The following is a 27,056-nucleotide window of genomic DNA, read 5'->3' as shown; positions in this document are numbered from 1 at the left end:
AGGGACTAGGATGATGTTTCATAGACCACTCACCTTTGTTACAGACATTTCTGTTTGAAGTGCCATGGTCTTTTGAACGTCCCTTATCAAGCATACGTGAGATTCAGCAGTGTTCAAGGACTAACATGGGAAGAAAAGAAACAGTCCACATCATTTTAACACACCACTGTGACTCATGAAACTACTTCAACAGGTTAGAAATAACTCAGCAGGCATTATCAGTAAAGTGAAATTTCGGTTACTTCAGGAAAGCAGCTGCTTTGCTTTTCCCCAAGTCACCAGATTCCTATGCCTTTCAAGGGAACTTGTTCAGGTAATGGAGGACCTTCAACTGAAGCTTAAATGACAAACACCAGTTTTCACGTTGCTGAAATGGAGTGCTCAACAATGCCTGTTGGAACAACAGCAGGAAATACCCCCAACATTAGCTATATTGTATTTAATAAAAGAAAGCAGGATCAAAATTTCCTTTCAGACAGCTGTACTGAGGGCACTGAACACACCACAGAAAAGAGTGGCTTTACCTCGCTACGCAAGTCCAAATTAAAAATTCCTCCAGTCAGAGAATAGTTGGGAGTTTGTGTTACATGCTTACAAAACATTAGGTTCCAAATCAAGTAGGCTTTACATACCACTCTCTCAATGATGGGTTGTAAGGTGTTTCCATACACAAGCAGTAACGACTGCTTGTCGGAGCAAAATGCAGCTGCTAGAATAGGGACTGGTTTTGGTGTGGCATCACTGTCCTTTCCAGACGTTGCTATCTGGATCGTACAATTTGATGTTAAGGGCTTTTTGCAGTATCTGAAAAGAAATGATTTAATCAAAACAGATTTAGCTAAAAACAATAATACTTTGCATTTCTAGAGCACCTTCTGTCAGCTCTCCAATCAACTCAATCTCAACAGTTTATAATTTTAAAGGTGGGTTAAGTGAGGCTCAAGGAGGTTAAGCAACTTGTCTAATGTGATAGTCAATAGCAGAGCTAAGTGTAGAATGCAAGAAACTAATTTTCACAGTCCTCTGCTCTAACCACTAGATAACAGTCTCCCACAGTTACATATGCAAGGTACCAACTTTATAGAACACAATTTCTGAGAAACAAGCATCGTGTATTTTTTAAATACCAACTTACCCATTTAAGATGTGTTCAAATAAATGCAACTGTCCATCTCTGCATACAACTGCTAACTTCACCGGCTGAAAGTCACAACATATGATTTTTATTAGATCAGAGAACAAACTTCCAGTCATTGATACATCATGAGAAATTAACATATGCTACTATGGTAGGAACTTAAAGTGAAGCTACTGAAGTACCACGGATATGGGCAATCCTAATAAAATGGCTTGGGCCCAAGTGGAGAGGCATAGGTTTGGTACCTGTTTAATAAAGCAAGATTTTCAGCATATATACATGGAGGCTGTTTCTATAGAAGAACATGTATGCGAGGCAGCAAGTCAGCCATACATGCCTCTTTGGCCAATTAACGGGTATACATATAATATATCATATTCTATCTGAGATCTCTACAGTAATGGGTGAAAAAGTAGAAAACTTGGCTTGACGTAGTGCATTTTAAGAAGGAAAGTGAATGATGTAGGAAAGAGCATTGTGGCTTAAATAGAGACTGAAATGTTATTGAACTTGCTTCAGATGTGTCATCTGTGAATAAGATGTGTTTCAATTCCCCGATTCTTTTATGTAGAAGTTTCCCGCAGAACATCGTAATGTGCTAAAAATCTGACTTATGGAATGCATATCTGATACAACATATTAAATTGTAATTCATTCAAAATTCAGTGGGATTGTCCTTGCCTCCTCATTTCAGGAAAACCATGGCAATACCTGAACTCTATTTCGGAAAGAAACATGCTTATTTTGTACTACAGATGTGGCAAGTAACTGATTGATAATAAATTGTTTCAATTTTATAAGTCAGTTAACATTTTCACATTATTAACAAGAATGCTGAAAAACATTTAAGGGAGGGAAGTCTGAATGCTGTTACTGTGTAGCTCCCTAGTCTGTAACATCAGTTCTCAAACAAACCCATTAATTCGCATTCAACATTCATCCTTGCTTACCACACACCGAAGTGTTTTCTTCCAACATTAACAAGAAATCAGCACTGAAAACTTGAAACCAAAACGTACAAGTGCAAACTACTTCTCTTACCTCCTCTTTGCTTTCTGACACTGTTAGGTCAATAAAGACTGGCTCATCTGTAACAGTAAAAGACATCACAGCATTCTTGTCTTTCCTATCTGATCTGATCTGCCTGGAGACACAAATAGCACATATTTAGCGTAGTAAGAAAAAACATTAATTACTCTGCTACCCTCTGCATCATCACTGAAGGAGAGCACAATATTATAAATTCCCTAAACAGTGACCATCTACAACCCAGCTCTATGTGGATTAATTTAACTATTAAAAAGTGTTTTAACTATTCAAAGCTGACCATGCCAATGATATTAAGTTCTCTTAAACTCCTAAGTGTTCTAGCCCCAAACCGTAAACTACTTAAAAAAAAAAAAACACCAAACACTTAGGCAAGATTCTTGTACAAAACTATCCAAGTGCAAAGAAAATGTGAATTTTTAAACACACACTTTTTTAAAAAGACACTAAGAGCAAAGAAGTCGGTCATGTAACATGCTCATAGCATGTATTATAGTCCTGAGTAGGGTCTACAGGTAGCATGCTCAGACACAGCCAAGGAAATTCACATCCTCATTTGATTGTCAGTGAATTGAAACCACAGTTGAATCATCATTGCATCAAGCCAGAATAACCCTCTGTTTATCTATGAGCAACAGAATACAGTTAATACTTTTGTGAAAAGTTTATGCTCAAACTGAGTATCAGATTGTCACAAGAAAAGCCTACATACCATACACTGAGTAACCGGTCACGTGCTGCTCCAGACAAAAAATAGAGTCCTGTAATTCCATCAAAGGGCTGACTTTCATTCGGAGGTCGTACCGTGGTGAACATTAATGATGAAACTGCTGTTGCATGGCCTGTGAAATTCTAGAGGAAATGAAATTTTACTTGTGATGGGATGGTGAGGAGCAGTCATATAGTAAAATTTTGATGTTTAAGCTGCGACGAGGAACATTATGCAAGCTGCACAGGTCAAATCCAAGTATTACAGAATAAGTCAAGACGTTTCTGCAGTGTTTTCAGTTAGAACTAGAATCCAGCTGCCTTGAGTTTATAAATCTCCATGAAGGGTTTCTTGAACCTCATGATATTCATGAGGAGAGAAATGAAAGAGGTTACACAAGGAAAAGAGACAGACTAATAGGTGGAATTTCAGGTTGGGGAAAAAAATTGAGAGAAAGAAAGAAGTCATCCTCCCCAACAACCTTCTGTATTTTACAAAGTCCCCTGCGGGACTACCCAGTGAGGCAGTGTTACACAGGCAGTGCTGTTACTGCCCAAAGTTACTTCCCCGTCTGTTCATCTTCTCATGGGGCTTACAAGAAAACAGACTCCTGTTTTCATTTTCTGCCTACAGTTGAGCATTCTGGTCAGTCAATGCACCTACTATTTTTAATTGGAGATTACCAGCGAATAATTAAGTTCCATGTGTTTAGACCAGGTTTTTGTCTGTGTACCAAACAGGATGTTTGCTACTATGCCTCCCAACCTGTTTAGGTAACAGATTAATAATGTAGCCGGTTACATTAAGATTGGAAAGATGCTGTCTGAAGTCTAATAGCACTGGGTCTCTGCTGAATGCTGCTGGCAGAGTCCACTGTCACATCTGAAAGGAGCTGGTTTGGTCTATTTTTACATCTCTATAGTCAGAATTAGGAGGACATGCAAAAAATGCATCCAGTGTAAAGGAACGATATGAAGCTTATGTTAATATTGGCTTGCACAGGGGCTACTGACAGCACACTAAAACACAGCCAAGGAATTTAGTGTCCTCATTCAACTGTCAGCAAGTCAAACCACAGTGTGAAGGTATCATCATAGCAGCAACTTCCAGTAGCCCCTGGACTGACAATTATTTCTTTATACTCAACACAACTGGGACATGCTGCATCAGGAAATACTAGCCACACGAGGTCAGTTTAATCAGGGAAGGATTTTTTTAGGTCCAGTATTAAAAAAATTCACTTACTCTGTAGACTTCTTTGGTCTCCAGGTCCCACAATTTGATAGTTCGACCAGCTGAAAGTAACATCTTTCCATCTGGGCTGATGCACAGGCAGCTAACACTGCTGTTGTCACCTTTCCATTTGCTAGATTTTTGTTTGCAAGGGAACAGAGGAAGGTGAGAAAGGAAAGGGGCACCAGTTAATACATCTCAAACTCAGAGCAGCAATGTTGAAGAGGCTAAGAAAAATGCAACAGATTTAAGAAGCTACAAGTTGTGTCACAGCAATTAGTTGTTTCTCCCCCCACAACCAAAGCCGTTTACACACAAAATTATTAATGTGCATCAACTGACTGCCCCAAAGTCCTCTACACCCAAAACAGATGTAGCATGGGGCACAGTAGTACATGATTCCTACTGCATTAGACCCCAGAAAGTGTGCTCAACTTGTTCTGGACAGACTCTCCCAACAGTGTAATTCTGCTGTGTGCCATTATTGAGGCTTAGTTCATTAAAGGACTTTTGTTAACATTTTCACATTAAGGTGAATAAAGGTGTTATAAAAGCGTCAAACGTTGCCATGTACACTTGTCTCCACCAGGAACTAGTTAGTGACCAACACGCTTCACACAGGCCACTAAATTGCAAGAGGAGTTCATTCAGTGTAAGAAGTGACCCATGCAACCCATCATAAACATTTGGTTCAGTGTTACAATTTTAAGACCGTTTTTTCTGAAATGCTTCAATGCAATATTCACAAGATCTTCAAAACCAAGCTAGTTTATTCTACACTATCCTTGACAATCCAACAGAAAAGTCTAAATGGAACAGGTTTCATTGCCTGTATATTTCACAGGTAATGATATGTTCAACAGAGTTCTTTGGTTTCATATGCTCTTCCAAAGAGGAAAAGGACAAGACTAAGCAAACAGCATCCAAACTGACACTTATCTATTTAAATATTCTGCTCTGGGCTCATGTAAAAAAATTTTAAACCAATAAATATAAAATATGTCTAAAAATCATAAGTTACTATTTAAAGATTCCTGCCATATAAAATATTTAGATATGAAACTATACAGCAAGGAAGAGCTATATTGTGATACTGATGACACATAGCAAAGATGCAGTCAGACAATAAGCAGCTACAGCAGGTGAGACAGAAGAGCAGAAGTTTTCCACTGCTCTTTTGCGTAGGTTTGGTATTTAACCCCCTTCTCTAACACTGCTTCCTCCCCCTCCCCCTCCCTCTCCTTCCCCCCCCCAAAAAAGCATTTCAGTGTATATACCCATTCAATGCTTTAATTTCTTACCAAAAGAAGTGTGGAAGTTTCCTGCTGTTCTGTGTCTGATCTTTCTGATTTTGAAACATGTGTTATTGGGCAGTGTTTCCCCTTGGAATTAGTAAAATGGATACCCACCGGGATCACAGAGTCAACATTCATGTGGAGATTTCAAAACATATTTCAAGTGGGTTGTTTTAATACAGTTTCACAATCTTTGTTTAAAAGGACGAAATTTGAACTCCATTTTAAGAAGTTTAAAGTAGTTTCAAGTGCCATACCTGTCCCTAGATCATTCTAGGAGGACCCTTGACAGTTTGACAATCACCTTTTTCTAGGTCTTGAAAAAAAATGTTTCTCTGCCCCGTTACTGTGTGAAATACTCCAAAAAACCAGGGGAAACAGGGAAAATTCTTGTACCTTAGAGCTATCAACTACACAAAGTAAATACGACAGGATAAAGAAAAATAATTTTTTCCAGTTTTCAATCACAGTAACATTAAGCGTGACTTGTAACAACTGCAGGTAAGGGATTTTCAGACAGAACTGTGATTTTTATGTGGTTGGTGTGCCTTCAGTTTATATATTCTAATTAAGTAAATTTCTTCTGTAGTTATCTACAAAGGCAGATAACTGCAGCGAACATGGTTTCTTTCAAACATTAAAGGCAACCATTGTTAAATGCTTTGAGCAGCTACTGAGACACTGAATACAGGTCACATGATAAACCCCACCTATGAACAATCCGGCCCCTAGCGGTGATTTTTCAAGGCATCTCCAAATCCACAGGTTGCATTGATCAAAGTACTGTGTTGGTTCCAGCGATGAAGCTACAAAAACAAGACTTTAGCTAATATTGCTTCCATGCAAGTCATCTAAATCAAACATCCTGTGGTAATTTTGGCTTAGTGAGCTACTGAGAACTCAGTGACAAACAGACTCAGGGCAATCCACTGAGATCAATGCTACCATAAGGAAATTCTTTAAGGAACAAATACACGAATACAAATCAGTTCCCACTGAGCATGAGCAACCCAGCCCCTTCTGGGGGAGCCAAAAAGTCATCCAGGGAAGAGAAAGACAACTTCCTCTTCTGACAAGATTTTTTAAATTTAGCATTAAACCAAGCAGAGACCTATCTGCACAGTACTAATCAATCATTAGATGGCGGTGCTTTCGCAGATTCCCAAAAACAATAGTTGTGGATTCCAGTGAAAGAATTAGGAGAAACATACAGGCTTACTGCTGCATTAACAACTGAACTATCTGAGAAGAGATGGGCTGAGAGACTTACTGAGAACAAAAAATCTTCTATAACCACCTACTTTTACTTATAACTGTTAAGTTCTTTCACCACAACACTGATGGTTTTTAATTATGTCTACTCAGAACTCTCTTTTAATCTTTTGTAAGAAGTGAACTATTCTGTTTAAACTATTAAAGACAATTATTTCAGGGAAATGGCACAGAAGAATAAAATTTACAGGTCACCATATTTGAGTGTACATCTATACTGCAGTGAGGGATGTGAATGGCAGCTTATGTTGACATACCCACACCAGCTGTACTCTAGCTAGCTTGCTAAAAATAGAAGAGAGGACACAGTGGTGAGAGCTTCAATGCAAGCTGCAGAGGCAAATACGTACTCAGGGGAGTCAGGCAGGCTTGTGAAGCCCACACCACGGCATCCTCCCTTCTAGTTTCAGTGAGCTAGCTCGAATACAGCTAGTGCCAGTAGATCTACAGAAGCTGGCACTCACTGTCCTGGCTGCAATGCAGACATACCCTGAGAATTTCCTTTCAAAACACACCTGGCTAGATTCTGTGCAGTACCACCCACGAGGCGCACACCAGGGAAAAGGAAGGCAAAGGTTGCTTTATGCTACTTTTGTCTCTTTCAGATTCTGGGCTGCTGCAGGACTGAAATGGCTCAAGCAGCCCTGGGTGGTTCTGTAACTTATGGCAGCCTCCCCAGTGCTAAATAAGTGCTATGCAGCAGCTTAGAATCTGTGCAGCACCTAGCACTATGGGAACACCTCCTCCTCCCACCCCTATACACTAGGATATGTAGTACAGAGCTACCTGCACCGATGCCATGTTGTCAGAGCGGCATATAGCAGCAAAAGGAGAGAGGCCAAATCAGTCCCACCCTCTCTTACTAAGATCACTTCACAGAGACTCACTCCCCATTCCAGATAAGTTTCATAATTCCCAACACACACCAGCACATTGGCAAAGCCTTTATATCATTTTCTGTACTCTAAACACATTGTGAGCTAGATATTGAAAGAATGACCGTACCAGCTGACAAGACGACAACAGTGGTCAAACAAAGGAACCAGAGCGATTTTAAAGACAATACAGCACTACACTGACTGAGATACAGAATCTGAGACATCCTGTCACGACCTAAGGCTGTGTCCACACAAGCATTTTTCTTCCAATTCCCACTGGTGGTAACGCTAGAATAGTCTGCTGCTGGCAAGTCTGCACTAGCACTTCTACCCTTGCCACCACCAGTGGAGCTCCACCAACGATAATGCAATGTTACAAGTGTCCTACTGAGTGCTAGCTTTATCAAAGACGGCACTTCGAAGTCAAGAGGATATGGTTTGTGTTTTAATTTTCAAAGCAGATTTTGCAAAATTAAAAAAAAGAAACAAATGGCTACTCTGGCCCTCTAGCAATTGCTGCCTTCAGCTTTTGTTTTACACTATTACAATCAGCACCAGCCTGCTCAGACAGCCAAGAGGAAGTTGTCCCCACTGCACATCAGTAGTGAGCGAAACCAAGTGGGTATCATCACAGCAAGGCATTCTGCTTAATGAATGGGCAAAGACTACTGATTTAACGAACGCTACAGTGTCGGGATATCAGTTCCTGACTTTACACCATGGTGCGAGAACGCCCTTTGGATTCCGAAGGTAAAATTTTCAAAAGTGCGTAAGTGACATAGCAGTTTAAACGTCACACTCACTTTTCCAAAGATTCTAGACTTAGCATGTCAAAAAAGCAAGTAGTAAAAGAGTGCTTGGGAAAAAAAAAAAAAAAAATCCACAGGCCATGCCCATGAAACACAACAAACCAACAGTGGTGAGGACTGCATAGCTGTCGGCATCATTTGCACATTCTTGTGCCTGATAAGATTTTCAAATCAGCCAGCCACAAACAGCAGTGGTAGGAAAGCCATGGACAATGATGAACCCAGCACAACAATGGCAGGTCATAGGGCAGGAGCCCACTCATCTGTAGCTGAGCATGGTTCCAGTGGTCACATACCTCCTGTGCTGTAACAGGAGAATAGATGTGGTCCTTAGAAGATAGATACTGATGTTGAACAAAATGAAATACAAACACAACAATAGGCGGGGTTGATCCAATAGATAAGTACCTGGGATATGCTGGAGTGCATGTGATGATGATGATGTTGTGATTCATATGATGTCTTATTGTGCTACTTTTGGTCAATGTGAACTACCACTTCAACCAGAAAATGCCATCTGCAGAACGAGTCATTCCAAAAAGAACTTCACTTGGAGAGAATTCACAAGATGGCCAGCTCACCACTCCCTCCCTGCTCTGTACCGAATCGCAGCAGCGATAGTGGAATGGGGGGAAAGAAGTGGTGCCTGAGAAACTACAGGAGGGCAAATGAGGGTGTCTGAAGCATGTAGGTAATTGGATACCAGGTCATGTTAAATAGGTCATTTTTCCCCAGCCATACAACCACTCATCCCTGTCAGGGGTCTGGAATGGCAGGGTGTTTGTGGATGGCTCAGCATCTAAGAACACAATAGCCTTCAAGTAATATCACCTGCAGCAGAGGACTGCACAATACAGCTCAGGAAGGAATGGCAAATGTGGATTTAAACCACCTTTGCATTCCCTGATCTGCTCTGGCTGTGCAAAAGGCTTGGTCAGTCCCCCTGGTGTATGGTTAGAACTGTCTGAAGACTTCTCTAATCTTTAATGACTGCTAACTTCCGTAAGAGGCTCATGAAGCTGCTCAGGTTCATGCATGTATTCTACCTTACCCAAACCCATATCCCACTATGCTGGCTCTAGAGGATTCCCATAAACTGATGTGACTCTCCAATGGCTAGTCAGTCATTTTCAGACTGCTTTCTTCTGGTGCTGATGTGCAAAGCTGCTTCACCACAAAAGAAAATGTGGCCCAATCTATGGGTTTTAGCCAATGCCCACTGAAGTGAACAGAACTCTTTCCATTCACTTCAGCGGGATGTGCATCAGCATCCAACCATAGCACAAGAATATCATCTTGACTGTCTCATGATCACATGAGCCTGAAACTCAATCAGTTTTGGATATTAAGTTTTACTGCAAATAATTTATTGCAAACAGGACTATTGTATTTCAAAGAGTATCAGGTTTGTTTGGGGTTAAGGGCAAGACACATTCTTGATTTAGGAGTTCAAGTCCTATTTTCAAAATGAGGTAGCAGCTTAAGTGCCCAAGTCACTTCTGAAAACAGTATTTGAGCTCCTAAATCATTTAGGGCACTTGAAAATTTTACCCTAAATAGCTATTGTAGAGACATCTCACAAGTGTCTACTATTCTGCTGCTGAAAGCCAACAGACATTTCTATGGACTCAGAAAAATTAGAAAAAGAAAAGGAGTACTTGTAGCACCTTAGAGACTAACCAATTTATTTGAGCATGAGCTTTCGTGAGCTACAGCTCACTTCATCAGATGTATACCGTGGAAACTGCAGCAGACTTTATATACACAAAGAGATCATGAAACAATACCTACTCCCACCTCTGTGTGTATATAAAGTCTGCTGCAGTTTCCACGGTATACATCTGATGAAGTGAGCTGTAGCTCACGAAAGCTCATGCTCAAATAAATTGGTTAGTCTCTAAGGTGCCACAAGTACTCCTTTTCTTTCTGCTGGTAATAGCTTATCTAAAGTGATCATCAGGTGGGCCATTTCCAGCACAAATCCAGGTTTTCTCACCCTCCACCCCCCCACACAAATTCACTCTCCTGCTGGTGCTAGCCCATCCAAAGTGACAACTCTTTACATAATCAAGTCGGGCTATTTCCTGCATAAATCCAGGTTTTCTCACATCCCCCCCACCCCCATACACACACAAACTCACTCTCCTGCTGGTAATAGCTCATCTAAACTGACCACTCTCCAAGTTTAAATCCAAGTTAAACCAGAACATCGGGGGGGGGGGGGGGGAGGAAAAAACAAGAGGAAACAGGCTACCTTGCATAATGACTTAGCCACTCCCAGTCTCTATTTAAGCCTAAATTAATAGTATCCAATTTGCAAATGAATTCCAATTCAGCAGTTTCTCGCTGGAGTCTGGATTTGAAGTTTTTTTGTTTTAAGATAGCGACCTTCATGTCTGTGATTGCGTGACCAGAGAGATTGAAGTGTTCTCCGACTGGTTTATGAATGTTATAATTCTTGACATCTGATTTGTGTCCATTTATTCTTTTACGTAGAGACTGTCCAGTTTGACCAATGTACATGGCAGAGGGGCATTGCTGGCACATGATGGCATATATTAGTGAACTCCATCGGTTTTGTAGCAGCCGTAAACCGAGGCACTGTGTACACACAGTTGAGATGTTTGGTCAAATCTATGCAAATCACCTTTGATGAACACTTGTTAATCCATTTAAGAGTGACTGATGTTGATTTAATATAAGTCAATTCCTTACTGACGTATCAATTTAAGTTTACATTGGTGAGGAATATTCTTAAGTTAAATTAATATAATTCACTCAAACCAATTTAAGAGTATACACTCAAGGGGATTTATCAGTAAGTACAACTTTCACAATTAGACAAGGCTTGAGACAGACAACGCAAGACAGATAAAAACAAGAGTTTTAACAATGGTCAAGCTTTTATACAGAAAGTTTCAGCAGCAGATAAAAAGCCTTCTCATGCACCTGAACTCACCCTCTCAATCTTACATTGCGTGGTGGCTGAGTTACAACAGTGCAACAGGAAACAGAAACAAACACACATGAGGCTATTAAACCAAGAGGATGCTGGAGTATAGAAAGTAGTTGTCCCATGGACTGAGGAATTCCATCAAATTTAGTTCTGAGAATGTTTTCAGCAGTAGTCAGGCTAAAAGGGCATTTTTGTGCATTACTTAAAAGAAAGGCTTACACAACCTTTCACATTTTGTGATGTCTGTCTCCCACAACCAGATTCCACACCAATGTAGCAATCCTACCATACATACTGCTGAAGTCAGAGTAGCCAATGAACTATTGAACACTATGTCAATAGTGAAGTTCCATGATGTTCTGTAAAACCGTGTAATATACTTACTGTTTCATCAGAGAGGAAAAAGCCTCCTTTTAAGATTTCCTACTTTTTAAAGCTGGTTCTGTTTCAAAGGTTTCAGTTCTTGCAAGAAATGAGGTTAACTTGTCTTGTCTATATTACCTGGGGTGACCACTAGCTGCAGTGTAAGCCATTTTACAAATCTGCCATGGACTGCCACAGTTGCATACAGTCTACACTAGCTAGAACAGACATTCAGCATCATTTCCCTCACTAGCGTGAACAAAAGCACCAACTCCTTATGTATACTACAGACAGGTTATGCACTAGCATGGTTGCCTGACAGTTAGTGATATCCATAATCTAACATCGACAATCTTAACTGTGGCATGCAACTGTACAAGCATATGGTTGTGTATAATGCAGACAATCTGACAGGCTGCCAGCTACTGTACCTTACTGGAAATGATCTGTGACAATATTGCTACCCCAGCTGCTTTCCACACAGCATACAATAGAACAAGAGCCAATTAAGATTGCTGTCATGGGCATATTTCAGAGATGTTTAAATATTTAGCCCTTTTATACTAGAACATATGTGTTTTGTTGTGGTTACTTACATATTAGCAATTTAATCTATGAATTTTCTGCAATGGTCTTACCACTTCAATAGTTTTCAGTTCAGACCTTCAAAAAAATGGGTGCCAAATGGGTGCCTGAGGTTATGCTCTGAATCTGTATTTAAACATCCAAACAAGTGGTCTGACTTTCAGAAGCAATGAGCGCACACCCAATGAAGTCAGCAGGAGATGCTGGGCATTCAATATTTTTGAAAATCTTGGCCTGCATTTCAAAAGGCTGACACGGATTTACATAACTACGTGACTGTGAAATACTAGATGAAGACAGTGTACTGCACAGCACATTTTAGAGTTTCAACAGACCTACTTTAGAATACAAGAACATGTTCTAAATTAAATGCTTGTGAAATCTGGTTTTGTGAAGACAGCCTAAACACAGTTCTGAATAAAAGACAGTTACCTTTTCCGTAACTGGTGTTCACCAAATGTGGAATGGACATGAGCAAGCACTTGAAGAATTCAAATGTATATTTTTGCTGAGACTTGTGATAAGAATGTCTGATATTTTTTATAATTGATTTTGTAGAAATGCCAGACCCAATCATTTTCTTGGCACAGAGCATCCTTTATGCCCTTAACAGAGCCACAACAGCCCCCCTTCGAAGCCCAGCAGAGTGACAGTTTTCCCTTCAGCACAGAAGACTGGCTACCAGCCCCTACTGGCATGAAGCTCAGTGTCCAAACGCCTTGCACAGCAAAATATGGCACCTCCAACTAGACCTGACCAAAATGCTTTGATGAGGGGAAAAAGGGCATGTGTAAAAGAAATGCTGACACTACTGACTGCAGACCAGTCTCACTCACCACTTCACTTTGCAGGTCTGTGTGTTCCATTCCACAATGTGTTTGTCTTCTGAACAACTATATAAACAACCATTGTCCTGGTGCCACCGTACACAGTTTATTCTATTGTCGTGACCACCATCCTACAAGAGAAACAAAGGTTTAATTGTTAATGGGCAAATGAAGAGGGCCTTGGCTAATGAGTTTTTGTGCAATTAGCATACAGAACAGGCCACTTTTGGGAAGCTAAATCAGGTTATGGAAAATATGAAAAGGGTTATTCACTCAAACAGAGAGACGGGACTATACTGCAGTTTTAAGCTGGTCTCACAAACATACATCTAGATGCTAGAAATGTAAGTGGTTACACCTTTAAAAGTCTTTAAGTAATGAAAGGTTTAGTGAGAGAATTCAAGCTGGCTAGCACTTTAAAGTCACAGATAAAGAAAACCATCCCCCTCCTCATCACATCAACATAAATACAGCCCAAACAGCCTTCTGAATAAACTATGCATCTTGCTTGCCTGCTTCCCTGACCATACAGATATCTCTCAGATGGACACCTCAGAGCCTGCCTGTCCAAACAAGCTGCTAAATAAGTGCCATTTCCTTGTATTGAGCACTTCAGAAGGAGCCATCACCAGACCAGACCCGACCCGACCCAAGGACTCAGCAAGAAACATCAGCCACCTCTCTTGTCCGTCAAGTGATCAAAATGGCTGCAAGCTCACAGGCCTAGAAAACAACTGGATGGGCATAACTAAACACTCTAATGAATATCTCAACATTAAATAGAGTCTAGACCAAACAAGGAAGAAAATGGGGACTGTCACAATGTAATCTTTAAAGGCAGCTAAATCTGATACTCTACACAAGGAGTTTTTTGATCAGAGGCAGAAAAGAAAGAGAAAAGGCAGGAGGATGAAAACCAGAGGCACTAGCAGAAGGGTTTCCAGCTCTGAGATTTTAGAGAAGGTTGGGGTTGTGACATTCTATACCTTAGGAGAGCGTCCTGTAACCCCCCCATATTCATTTTTATATAATTGTGATCTTACATATAAAGCATGTATTGTAAGGTTATGATCAGTTGAAAGTAATTTCTCTATCCATATATGTATATCATTAATGCATATGAAATTATGAGAATTGTATGGTATGGTTGTCACTGAAACCTGGTTGCTTCAGTGACAACCATACAACACAATTCTCATAACTTCATATGTAAGAGAATGTAAGTTGGGAAATCAGCCAGATATTAGCTCCCCAGAGACAACAGCAAGGAAAGTAGTCAACACCCGGGCAGGAGTCAATCAACCCATCAACAACCATTGTCCAGCAAGGGAGCTACAATGCAATGACTCACCTGCATGAGGCCACACCAGGGGAATTGCTCAGACCCTTGCCTGGAGACTCAGGCTCATAGGACTCAGGGTATAAAACAGACCCAGGCCCAGCATGTGGCCCCTTTCTCCTTCACCCAACCATGCTGCAAGCAACAAGGACACTCTGAAGACTCCAACTGAGAGGACTTGCCCAGATTTCAAGGGTGAAATCTGTGTACTATGAACTGCAATATCCAGTGGGGGTGAGAAAAACTACTTAGTCTAGCTGTTGCTCAGTCTAATAGGGGTGAGAATTTAGACTGTGTGTTTATATTTTATTTCTTTTGGTAACTAAATCTAATTTTTTGCCTATGACTTAAAATCAATCTTTTATAGTCAATAAATCTGTTTTACTGTTTATCTTTACCAATGAGTTTGTATAAAGTGTGTGGCAAATCTGCTCAGGTTTTGCAAATGCACATTCCATTGATGAATCATAGAATATCAGGGTTGGAAGGGACCTCAGGAGGTCATCTAGTCCAACCCCCTGCTCAAAGCAGGACCAATCCCAATTAAATCATCTCAGCCAGGGCTTTGTCAAGCCTGACCTTAAAAACTTCTAAGGAAAGAGATTCTACCACCTCCCTAGGTAACGCATTCCAGTGTTTCACCATCCTCCTAGTGAAAAAGTTTTTCCTAATATCCAACCTAAACCTCCCCCCACTGCAACTTGAGACCATTACTCCTTGTCCTGTCCTCTTCTACCACTGAGAATAGTCTAGAACCATCCTCTCTGGAACCACCTCTCAGGTAGTTGAAAGCAGCTATCAAATCCCCCCTCATTCTTCTCTTCTGCAGACTAAACAATCCCAGTTCCCTCAGCCTCTCCTCATAAGTTACGTGTTCCAGACCCCTAATCATTTTTGTTGCCCTTCGCTGGACTCTCTCCAATTTATCCACATCCTTCTTGTAGTGTGGGGCCCAAAACTGGACACAGTACTCCAGATGAGGCCTCACCAATGTCGAATAGAGGGGGACGATCACGTCCCTCCATCTGCTCGCTATGCCCCTACTTATACATCCCAAAATGCCATTGGCCTTCTTGGCAACAAGGGCACACTGCTGACTCATATCCAGCTTCTCGTCCACTGTCACCCCATGAAGTAGTGAACCGATTAATAAATTTGCACTGCTCATCTTGAGCAGTGCAAGACGGTATATTCCTAAGATGCAGTGCTGGGAGCTGAGGGAATTTGGCTCTGGTGCCTTTCTCTGTGTGATTCGTGAGTGGCTCTGGGAGCATTCATGCAATATAGCTGGGTGTGGGGCTCCACATGCTGTTGTGCTGAACGATAACAGCAACTGGAGGTGTTTGCTGCTGGTCACTAGCAAGGCACTGTGAGAGGCAGCCCAGGCTGGAGAGAGCTCACGGGGCACAGTGGTCCCACAGTCCCAGGCTGCACCCCAGAGATCCCATCACAGGGCTCATTAGTCAAGTCATTGAATAATCCTGGCATCATGTGTCCCAAACATGGGAGTTTATCAGTGTGGGGAAAAAATGCACTGGATTATACTTAATCTGAGACCTCGTATTAGAACTCAAGTGGCTACCAAAGGAGCAACAACAGCATCTAACTAAGACTGTTCTAACCAGAATGAGGGGATGAAACACATGCCTAGAAAAGTTATTGGATCTTCTTCCAAAAGATTAAAGCAGTTTTGTAAGAGCATCGCTAATCCACTTGTAGTCATAATTTGAGTTTCTTGTAAATTTACCGAATTTTACTATTTAATTCAGCACCAGCCTGCTCAGACAGCCAAGAGGAAAATGTCTTCACTGCAAGTCAGCAGTGAGCGAAACCAAGTAAGTATCATCACAGCAAGACATTATGCTTAAATATGGGCAGAGAAAATTTTTAATTTGATATATTTCAAAACCAAAAATAACTTTTCAGTTATGAAAGAGTGAGGAATGTTCTTGCAACTCTAAATATCTTTTTTTTAAAATAATGACACCCCAAATACAAGCCACTATTCTGTTACTAACAAAAGAAAAATGGTGAACATTTCTGTGGACCCATCAAAAAACATGAACTTTGTGGCTAAAATAAAGACATGCCACCAGCAAAGTTTCAGCATTCACCATATCAATTTTAAGCTAATGTTGTTAAACCAGTACCCAACTTAACAAGGCACACAGATGCTTTCCCATATGTAATACATACACACAGTGCATCAATGCCACATGACTAATAGTCTAGAACCAGGAGCAGGAAATCAGTCTTGTATGTCTATTCCAAAATATTAACACTGATATCAACCATTATATTCCTTTCTTTTGTTACAAATCAAGGCTAAATGAAAAGGAAGAGAAGAGGTGATGTTAATAAGAAGGAAAAATGACAGCAGGATGGAACCATCACTTGATGGGTTTGGGAAAACCATATGCTGAGAATATAAGGACTCACATAAGACTTTATATGGAAAGCTAAGTCTGTGATTCACGCTTTTATACAAAAGCCAACATGCCAGTACAAGTAGCATCTCCATGCTAGCCAAAGCAATTTTTTTTTAATTCTCAGACACAGAATATTGTCTAATTGTTGAAGACGCAATACACCCAAGACGAATTTCATGGTGTCTAAATCCTTACTATTCTCTTGAGTTAAAAGGAACTCAAGAATTACAAATGTACATGTAATCGTATGATGTTGCGCTAGCCTAGAAAAAGTAATTCCTCAGCCTATACATACTAGCAACACTAGAAGTAGAGTCATTCTGACATTCTTGTGGATACTACATGCCCATTCATATGTGTAACTACATAACCATGCAGAATTTAAAACTTTGTTAAACTAGCTTAGCCCACCCCTTTGAGCAACAGATATGACCTTACAAATATGCAGAAAGATTGATGTGATGCTTACTAGTTTGCTCTGTAATTCTCCTTTAACTGTGCTGTATAATAAAATACTGCCAACCGCTGTACCAATAGCCAACAGGTCAAACTGTTCACCAGCTTCTGCAGCTTCAGATTTCCTTTTTTTCCTCTGAGGACCCTCCTGAAAAGAGATTGGGAGCGGGGTTAAAAAAAAAGGTAACAAGTTAGTCTGGTCAGCTTCCCCAAATAAGGGTTCCGTAACCCTAGAGTTCAAACACAATTGGGAACAAATGTGTGTAAATTCTAGTGTAGACAGGACACGATCATGTTTTAATATGTCAACTAAAAGGGTTACAAATCTTAGTGTAGACAAACCCAAAGATAGTGTGTTGCTCCATGAAGAAAACCCCAAGGTCATTTTCTAGTCTTTGCTTTATTCCCAGAGCCAGGCTGAAAGGTAGAACACGGAGTATGCTTCATCCCCAAAGGGGAAGATCAAAACCATAACAGAATTTAGCATTTCTATAGTACTTTTCATTTTTAAAAGCACTTTACAAACATTAAATAAATCTTCAACTCTCCTGAGAGGAAAGTGCTATTCCCACTTTACAGTTGGGGAAAATTAGGACAACACAGTGATTTGCCCAAGGCCACAAAGGAACACAGTATCCGAACAGGCATTATATCTCATAGTTCCTGGCTCCCACGCTCAGACCATTCTTTAATCCTTGCGCTCTCAGTTTGAGAGCCACTGACAATCTCTACACAGTTTCAGCCTGTCCTCTTTGGCCAGAAGTGTGGTGGGATGGCCAGGTTAGGTAAATGAAATCAGTTTTTCAGGATGCCAAACCATAAAGAACAGAGGAGGAAAGGCCGCCACCACCACCACACTTCTGCTCACAAGGGTTTAATGTCAGACTGTGTTCATACTCACCTCTTTAAGGGCTTCAGAAGAACAAAGCAGCCCCAACCGCAAGCAAAAGGAAAACATTTTTCTGCCGAGTTTGTTGTACCTTATGTAGACACTCGGTCATCTCAGATTTCATTTTTAAAAACTTTCTATCCACAGACACAAAATGATGTTTCCTCTACAGAACAGGGTATCTGCACTAATGCACTGCCAGGAAGCGCAAAAAGGACTCCTTGTGGGCTTAAAAGAAGAGCAGCCAACTCTGTGACAGCCTTGCTGCTCCACCTACATAGGTGTGTATCTTACATTACAATAGGTGACATGCAGCATGTAATTAGTTTGTGCCCAAGCCCGAAGATATGAGAGCCGCAGGGCATCTGGAAGCTTACACATTTAAGTTTTGAATTTTAAACAATGCAACCCCCAAAAAAAAAAAAAGAGAGAGAGAGACAGACTTTGGATCCTTGAAGATACAGTACTTTAAAAACTTTTGATGCAGGGCTAAATGTAGGATATTTGGCAAGCAAAAATAGAATAATTTTAGCTGAAGTTAACTCTATGCCAGTTTAAAAAATATCTAACTCCATTCCAAAAGCTTTCAAATAAAGCCAAACCTAAGTAGAAAGCTGAGGTCTTTGCTTGTCAGGAACATACTTTCAGGCTTCATTTTCAGAGACAAAGGAAGAGTTTTTAAAAAAAATGCATCAAAAACATGAGTGCAGCAAAAACTATAACACACCTCCCAAAGCACGTTCATACCTGGAACTAAACATTTCAAACTAGGTCTAATGCATGTTAATCTAGGTTTAAAGTCATGATCAATACTAGGTCTGAACATTAAACCAACTAACTAAACTTGTTTGGAGACAGTCACATTAAAGCTGTGTTTAAACACAGTTCTTTGGTCAGTGAAGATCAGGCCTATGTTCGCACTGGATGCCCAGATAGTACCAGAAGACCCTAAACACTATCTGCATTTACTAATACTCTTTCATACTAAAGATGAACTGCAAAGGAAAAATGAAACCAGTTAAACACAGATGGGTGCTGAAAACCCTTTCCCCTTGAAATAGCAAGCAACCAGCCATCAGCACAGAAGCACCTACTAATCTATCCTCCCTCCCATCACCTCTTCCCCCCTCCCCCACCATTCCAGACCACATTACAAATACAAGCAAGTCTTACCGAAGTCCATCCAACTCATAGCATTTCTGATGTCACAGAATGAGCAAGCCAGGTAGTAGCAGAGATTCTCCAAAGGGAACTTGTTTTTAAGTTACCTTATATCTTTCCTGAAATGCTCCCAAAAGCCTGGCTAATGAGGGCATTTGGGTATGGCGACTTTGGAATAAAAGGTGCTATACAAACATGAGAATTAGATATTGATCTAGAAAGTGCCTCACTCACACCCTTCCAAAAAAAATCCATAGAACTAAAATACAAACCAGTCTTAGGTCCTGGTCCTGCAATGATCACCACATGGCAATATCTCTTATTAACTTCACTGCAACCCAACACGGAGCTCACTGCAGAATCAGGGACTTAAGATACCAGACAACATCTAGGCTTTCACGTGCAAGACACAGAACTTGATCCTGCCACGTACGAGTGCCTTACTGTTTTTTCAGATGCTAGGGATTGAAGAAATATTTAGAATTAATTTATGATTTTGACTGAGGAATATTAGTATTTTAATTAAAGCAGTTATGGTAAAATAATTTGATTTGTTTCTTTTAAGAGGGCATGCTTTTCCCTAATATCCTCACATAAAAAGTAGGTTTCAGAGGAACAGCCGTGTTAGTCTGTATTCGCAAAAAGAAAAGGAGTACTTGTGGCACCTTAGAGACTAACCAATTTATTTGAGCATGAGCTTTCGTGAGCTACAGCTCACTTCATCTGAAGTGAGCTGTAGCTCACGAAAGCTCATGCTCAAATAAATTGGTTAGTCTCTAAGGTGCCACAAGTACTCCTTTTCTTTTCACATAAAAAGTAGATTTTTATAAGGGTCTGTTTCAGGGAGACTTTCTACTGACCAGCACTTTAAGAAAATAGTGCTGGTCACCATAACAAAAAAAACACCATAACAAAAGCTAAAATACCTCCCACACTACAAGCACATATACAGAGATTAGGGAGATGTGTGCTCCAAGCAGCTATCACAGAGCTAGGAATTCCCAGGATTAGAGTTCAAGATCCTACCAATTTCTATAACTCATCCCCATACTGGCCAAAAAACGTGTGGTCATCATTGAAGTGGCAAGAGTCCAGAACATACTCTGCCTTTGTGTAAGTGGAACCTGGCCAAACACCACCTAGAGGCATCTACTGGCATATGGAAAAGGAGTACTTGTGGCACCTTAGAGACTAACCAATTTATTTGAACATAAGCTGTCGTGAGCTACAGCTCACTTCATCGGATGCATACTGTGGAAACTGCAGAAGACATTATATACACAGAGACCATGAAACAATACCTCCTCCCACCCCACTCTCCTGCTGGTAATAGCTTATCTAAAGTGATCACTCTCCTTACAATGCGTGTGATAATCAAGTTGGGCATATGATTGTTCTTAAAGCATATGACACATGAGCAGAAAACAGCAAGCTTTCCAGTGCAAAAAAACCAAAACTTATGTTACAAGCATCCTTTAGTTGGTTCACCTACCAGAGCTTTAAGCTTTTTTTTATTTCCCTGCTCATTCAATCTGAGCCAAACCAACAAGTTGCAAAGCTACACAGAATAAATACTGCAAGATATGAAAAGTTACCAATTCCACAAGAGAACATGCTGAAATCTAAGTAATGCTCAGAGTTTAACATGTTAAGAGATAATTAGCACTAAGATGTGACCCAGTGTTCGACAAAGTTCCTCACAGATCTTGCTAGAAAGCTGCTTAAGAAGCTCATGTACACATTGTATCATGCCAGGACACCATGTTATAACAATGTTTGAAAGCTATATTACAGGTTATAACATACTTTGGGTCCATCCACACAGGCAAAACCAAATCTGTGCTACGAAATGGTGTCCCAACATACAATATACTAGGTGAGAGAGCCCTGCAGTTTCTTCAGTCAGCACAGATACCAAATTATAAATATGGTTTTCAAAAGTGTGTTATAATTGAGCAAATTAAAGTACAGGACAATAAGTTAGGAGATCTGAACTACTTCTCTCTGCCACAGAAATCCTGTGTCCTTGGGCAATTCACAATCTCTCCGATTTCCCAAGCAGTAACATGGGATAATACTCAGGAGCACTCTCAGAATAAATTAAACAAGTATGTAAAGCACTTTGAAATCCTTATACAGATGTTATAGAAATACACACTATAATATTGTTACGCCCTGTCTATACTACTAGCCAGGGGAAACTGTACTTTCTGAACAAGAACAAGGTTCAAATACTGTTTTTATCCTTTAAAAAAAAAAAATGGCTGAGGTGGTGCCTTCAAATCTCAGTATAGATAGGCCCTAACTGAGCTAGTGCCTTGTTGTTTGAATTCTGATCACACCTTTGGTTTGGTAATGAACTGTAAAAAATAGACAAATGCTCTGAAATTCAACACTGGAATTTCCAAGTTCCAGAATGACTGCTCTGAGTGAAATCACTGAATGTTACTCATACCTATTTAAAGCATTCCTGAATCCTGGAAAAATTTCCCTCCACAAACGACTTGCAAAGAGCAAAAATGGTGAGGCAGATATTATCCGAAAAGGAAAGACTGAATTCTACATAAATTAATAGTGTATGAATTCCTAATGCCATTACTCTTTCCTTAAGAGTATCTTACCAATAGAGCGGATACGAAGGACAGCATGTTGCAAATATGATTCATTCTTTGAGCAAGGCATACTTACAGCTATTACACATACACACAGTCCAAATTAATTTACTTGGCTAATACAAACCTATTTCAGAAGAACTACCTGTCAGCCAAATCATTCTGTCACAGCCACAGATGAGAATGGCTTACCCAAATGCTTCCCTCCACCCCCAATTATCTGGATCAGATATTTCTGATTACACAAGCATTTTGGATAAATGGGTCTGTACTAGGTATATGTCAAAAGTGTCCCGCAGATACAATAAATCATTGTTCCTGAGTTCTTTTCCTAGCTTTGGACACTGGGTGACCTTGGGCAAGACACATACTCCCTTCATCAGTTTCCCCAACCTGTAAAAGTAGAAAATGCTTACCTACATCACAAAGGGGCTGGAAGTCTTAGTGCAATAATGACACGTTTCAGAGTAGCAGCCATGTTAGTCTGTATTCGCAAAAAGAAAAGGAGTACTTGTGGCACCTTAGAGACTAACCAATTTATTTGAGCATAAGCTTTCCGATGAAGTGAGCTGTAGCTCACGAAAGCTTATGCTCAAATAAATTGGTTAGTCTCTAAGGTGCCACAAGTCCTCCTTTTCTTTTAGTGCAATAACACCTCTAAAGTGCTTATTGGCTCGCTACTGAAAGACACCACAGGTGTTATTGTGGCATATATAAAGTACCCACAGGCACAGACAAAGCACCATACACATAGCGACTGTAAACTCTGTGTAAAGAGGACACACAACACCAGCTTGGGCCACCCAAGGACTACCTCACCACTAGGTGCACACACGATGGGAGGTAAGATTCCCCCATCCCATGCTTTCCCCACCCGCAAGCCTAGGACTAGGCTCATCAGTAATTCTTCCCTTCCCCCACGGGCTTGCCCGCACTAGCCCCCCTCGCTGGAGCGGTCCACCGGAAGGGGACGCTGTCGGCCCCACCACCCCTAGCCTCGGCCCGAGCGGGGTGGGTGCCCCACGTGCGCTGCCGGGGGCCCGTCTGCCGTCGCGCTGCCCGGCAGGGTGCTGCGGGCAGGAGGCGGGAGGCCTGCAGGAAATGGGGGGAGGGGGCTGTGACCGCGTCCCCGTCACACGGGGGCTGTTCCCGGCTGTAGGGGGGGCTCCTCCTCCCCCCCGCACTCGGGGCCTGCTGGCTGCTCTCCCGGGGAAGCCACATGGTGCCGGGGCGGCGCAGGCCCGGCCCCGCACTGGGCGAGCGGGCCATGCGGTGCGGGCGGCGGCCCCCCCGGCCCGGCCCGGCCCGGCGCGGCCCCACGTTCCCTCCCGCCCCGGTACCTTGCTCGGGGGCTGGCGGCCCCCCGGTGGGGCCCAGGCCAGGCAGGTGCAGGAGGCGCTGAGGTGGGCGGAGGGCACGTACTCGTGCTGCAGGCGGCTGCTCGGTGTGTCCCACACTCGCAGGCGCCCGTCGGGGCCGCACAGCGCCAGGGAGCGGCGGCCGCGCGGGGAGAAGGCGCAGGGGGCCCGCGGGGCGTCCCCGCCACACGCTGCTCCGGCCGCCGCCATGGCGCTCTGGGCCCGGCCTCTGCTCCAGGCCAGCGGCGCCGCGGCCACGTGTTTCCGCCCCGCGCAGGCGCACTGGCCGGGGACGGGCTCCCCCTGCGCCGCTCCTCCCCTCCGCTGCACGGCGCGCGGTGGGGTGGGGAGGGCTGAGTGCAGGAGGAGAGGGAGTCTGGGGGCGGGAGGTGAGCGTGGCAGGAGAGGGAGTGTTGCGGGGGAGGCTGAGTGTGGCAGGAGAGGGGGTGTGATGTGTGTTCAAATAGTATTTTGAGGCTGGTGGGGGGAGGGTTATGAGAGTATCAAGGGTGAAAGATGGTGTCCTGGGGGCTGAATATGTGACAGCTTGGGGAGATACTTTCTGTGTGCTGGGTTTTTGTTTTTGTTTTTTTTGGGGGGGGGTGTCAAGAGATGTATAACAAGCTTTTTTTAAAAAGGTTTTTTAAGGCTTCTAATTTTGCAGGCCTGTCAAATGTAGGATATAATGTGACTGTACCAAGCAATGCCTGGGACATCGTTGTTGCATATTAATTTTATTAAGATTCATCTCGTTGTTAGATACTGGGAACGAGTAAATACTGCAGAAACATCTGCTTTCTCTCTGCCAGAACTGATCAAAGGATTCATAGATTCCAAGGCCAGAAGGTATCCGTGTGATCATCTAGTGCAGGGATCGGCAGCCTTTGGCATGCGGCCCACCAGAGAAAGCCCCTGGCGGGCCAGGCCAGTTTGTTTGGCCGATCGTGGCTCCCACTGGCATCCCAGGCCAATGGGGGCTGTGGGAAGGGCAGCCAGCACATCCCTCGACCCGCACCGCTTCCCGCAGCCCCCATCGGCCTGGAGCGGTGAACCGCAGCCAGTGGGACCTGTGATTAGCCAAAACTGCAGATGCTGCAGGTAAACAAACCGGCTGGCCTGGCAGCACACTTGGGGCTTTTCCTGGTGGGCCACATGCCAAAGGTTGCCAATCCCTGATCTAGTGCGACTTCTTGTGTAACACAGGCCATAGAAAGTCTCCAAAGTAATTCTTAGAGCGGAGCTTTTAGAAAAACATCCAATCTTGAGCCAAGTATTAAATATTTGTTCCTAGACATATACATTCCCATTTAGTTAAATCAAAACACATATTGTTTTCTTGCACATAGCTTACCAAACAATCCAGTGACCTGTCCTCTTCGTTATTTAACACTCCCCCAACTTTTGTGTCATCACCAAACTTTCGGTGATGTTTTTATGTTTTCGTTCAGGTCATTAGTAAAAATGTTAAATAGCATAAGGCAAAGAACTGGTCCCTGTGGGAGCCCACTAGAAACACACCTGTCTATGATGTTTCCCTGTTTTTAATTACATTTTGAGACCAATCTGCCATTTTTTAATCCATTTAATGTGTGCCATGCTAATTTTATATTGTTCTAGTTTTTTAATCAAAATGTCATGCAGTACTAAGTCAAATGCCTTACAGAAGTTGAGAGAGACAAAGTCTTTTATTTTGGATCAACTTATGTTGGTGGAAGGTACAAAGCTTTCGAGCTTCAGGTCTGGGGAAGGTACAGAAGTCTAAGTATATTACATCAACAGCAAACTTGTAATCTTATCAAAAAAAGATACCAAGTTAGTTTGACAGGATCTGTTTTCCATAAACCCATGTAGATTGGCATTAATTATATTACTCTCCTGCATTAATTGAGTTCTGTATTAGCTGCTCCATTATCCTGTGGGAGTGATAGGAAATAGAAAGTACAGCCTGGATATCAGAAAAAAAGTCTTGGGCAGTGGGGTCTATTAAAATGCAACGTAGTTTCCCATGGGTAGTGGTGGAAGTCCCGGTGGTTAAGATATTTTAAGCAAGAATGGAAAAAGCACTAGAAAGTGTAATCTAGAGATCAATCCTTTACTTACAGGGAGGCAGACTAGATGATTTGAGTGATTTTTCTTCTGTAATTTCTATAATTAGCTTATTTCCCCTGATTATTAGGGCAGTGCATTGCAAATTGTTGTATCAGGCCAGGTCTACATATAAACAGGGGTGTGAAAAGGTGTGATTCCTGACCAACATAGCTGTGCTGGCAGAAGCCTCCTAATGTAGACACAGTTATAACTGTAAAACTATGCTTTTGCTAGTCTAATTTATTTCACCTGGTGTTGTTTTGGAGGGGGTGGGGGGAATGCATAGTGGTGGTGCTAGAATAAACTATGCTTGCAAAAGTACAATGCTGCTGATTCAAGCTGAAAACACACTAGGAGCACTTCGCTCGTACAGTTAAGCTTTCCAAATGTAAACCTGATTAATTTTCATTTATGATTATCATAATTCAGTACACTGTAAATAATTATTTTTTAGAAGTACATTTCAGATGCATCACCAGATTTTCAGGATGCATATTAAATATATACATAGTCCTTTCTATACTGTACCCATTACATATCTTCTATATTCCCCTTGTGGCACATACAGTCAGAAGAAGCATAAGAGAAGTACTTCCTTGCAAATGTAAATTTTTTCATACCCTCTCATTTAATAATTCTTGTCTACTTCCTTTAACTTAGGGAAAATTAATACGATGAAAAAAAATGAAAATATTGCTAATGACTAATGTGTCTCTATCATAAATAGTTTTCCACAGAAGAGGGGAGCAGGAAAAGCCCAGAAACCTGTTCTGAATGTAAACATATTTATAGTCTGTAAGTATAAATGTATAATGACTTATGTTCAGCATTAAAAGCATGCATATCTCACAGCCAGAAGATCTTCAAGAGCTATTAACATGATTATCTGTTTGATTTACAGCAATGGAAATATGGTAGTCACTTTACAGAAACATGAGAAAAGACAACCAGTAACATTTTCAAAAGTGCCTTTAAAAACAGGACTTGGGCTCATAAGTCACATAGGTGCTTTTGAAAATTTTACTCAAGGTCTGTGTCCCATAGGGATGATGGCAAGGGATGAGAAAGTACATAATAGTTTACAGTAACAATATAAGAATTCACTCTGGGCCTGTGTACATCTTATGATTCTGATGCAAATAATGAAGCTTTGAATTTTTTTCCTCAGTGAAGTAACTGACTTCTAAACAACACAGCAGAAATTAATTTTATGGAAGGATTTAGAGGATGGGAGGAGGAGGGAGGATGGATTGTTAAACGAGTTTCTCTTAGTTTTAGGTTTTCAGCTATTGTTTTTTGAAATAGACACATGCCATCAGTGGATTCCCATTGTCTTCCCTCTTTTAGGCTCTAGTCCTGCAGTGAGCTCCCTGTGGTCCCACGGTCCATCCACACTGAGCTCATTGCAGATGGGGGCCTTATAATTCATTCTGAAAAATAAAGACAATGTTCCAGCATAAACAAAAACCTTAAATCTTCAGAAAACGTAGTCACTCCCTGACTTCCAGCCTAGTGATTTTGCAGTTGTTCCTTCTTCACCATTATGCATTGTAAATGAAAACAAGCTTCTAGACAAAGTTATATTCAAATTTACAACATATTGTAATTTTCT

General features: G+C 41.6%; 1 protein-coding gene and 3 non-coding genes across 4 annotated transcripts in view; all 4 read right to left on the bottom strand.

Annotated features, from left to right (window-relative positions):
• The window catches only part of WDR43 (WD repeat domain 43), a 37,250-nt gene extending 13,649 nt beyond the window's left edge, over window positions 1-23,601 (bottom strand). The window contains exons 1-9 of the mRNA XM_048843422.2: window positions 23,339-23,601; window positions 17,350-17,484; window positions 13,122-13,243; window positions 4,140-4,260; window positions 2,898-3,037; window positions 2,180-2,282; window positions 1,136-1,200; window positions 633-804; window positions 34-120 (exon numbers count right to left, since the gene is read on the bottom strand). Of these exons, the coding sequence (XP_048699379.1) occupies window positions 34-120; window positions 633-804; window positions 1,136-1,200; window positions 2,180-2,282; window positions 2,898-3,037; window positions 4,140-4,260; window positions 13,122-13,243; window positions 17,350-17,484; window positions 23,339-23,566 (1,173 nt within the window). The 5' untranslated portion in view covers window positions 23,567-23,601. The remainder of the gene's footprint in view (window positions 1-33; window positions 121-632; window positions 805-1,135; window positions 1,201-2,179; window positions 2,283-2,897; window positions 3,038-4,139; window positions 4,261-13,121; window positions 13,244-17,349; window positions 17,485-23,338) is intronic.
• Window positions 2,706-2,785, bottom strand: LOC125635041 (small nucleolar RNA SNORD53/SNORD92). The gene has a single exon (XR_007356136.1). It is a non-coding gene; the product is annotated as a small nucleolar RNA SNORD53/SNORD92 (small nucleolar RNA).
• On the bottom strand, window positions 8,132-8,209 carry LOC125635039 (small nucleolar RNA SNORD53/SNORD92). The gene has a single exon (XR_007356135.1). It is a non-coding gene; the product is annotated as a small nucleolar RNA SNORD53/SNORD92 (small nucleolar RNA).
• On the bottom strand, window positions 16,228-16,305 carry LOC125635037 (small nucleolar RNA SNORD53/SNORD92). The gene has a single exon (XR_007356133.2). It is a non-coding gene; the product is annotated as a small nucleolar RNA SNORD53/SNORD92 (small nucleolar RNA).
• Window positions 23,602-27,056: the final 3,455 nt, after the last annotated feature.

Source organism: Caretta caretta, chromosome 3 (genome assembly GCF_965140235.1).
Source record: "Caretta caretta isolate rCarCar2 chromosome 3, rCarCar1.hap1, whole genome shotgun sequence".
Classification (NCBI taxonomy): Eukaryota; Metazoa; Chordata; order Testudines; family Cheloniidae; genus Caretta; species Caretta caretta.
Note: the sequence above shows the minus strand (reverse complement) of the source record. Positions and strands in the feature narration are given on the sequence as shown.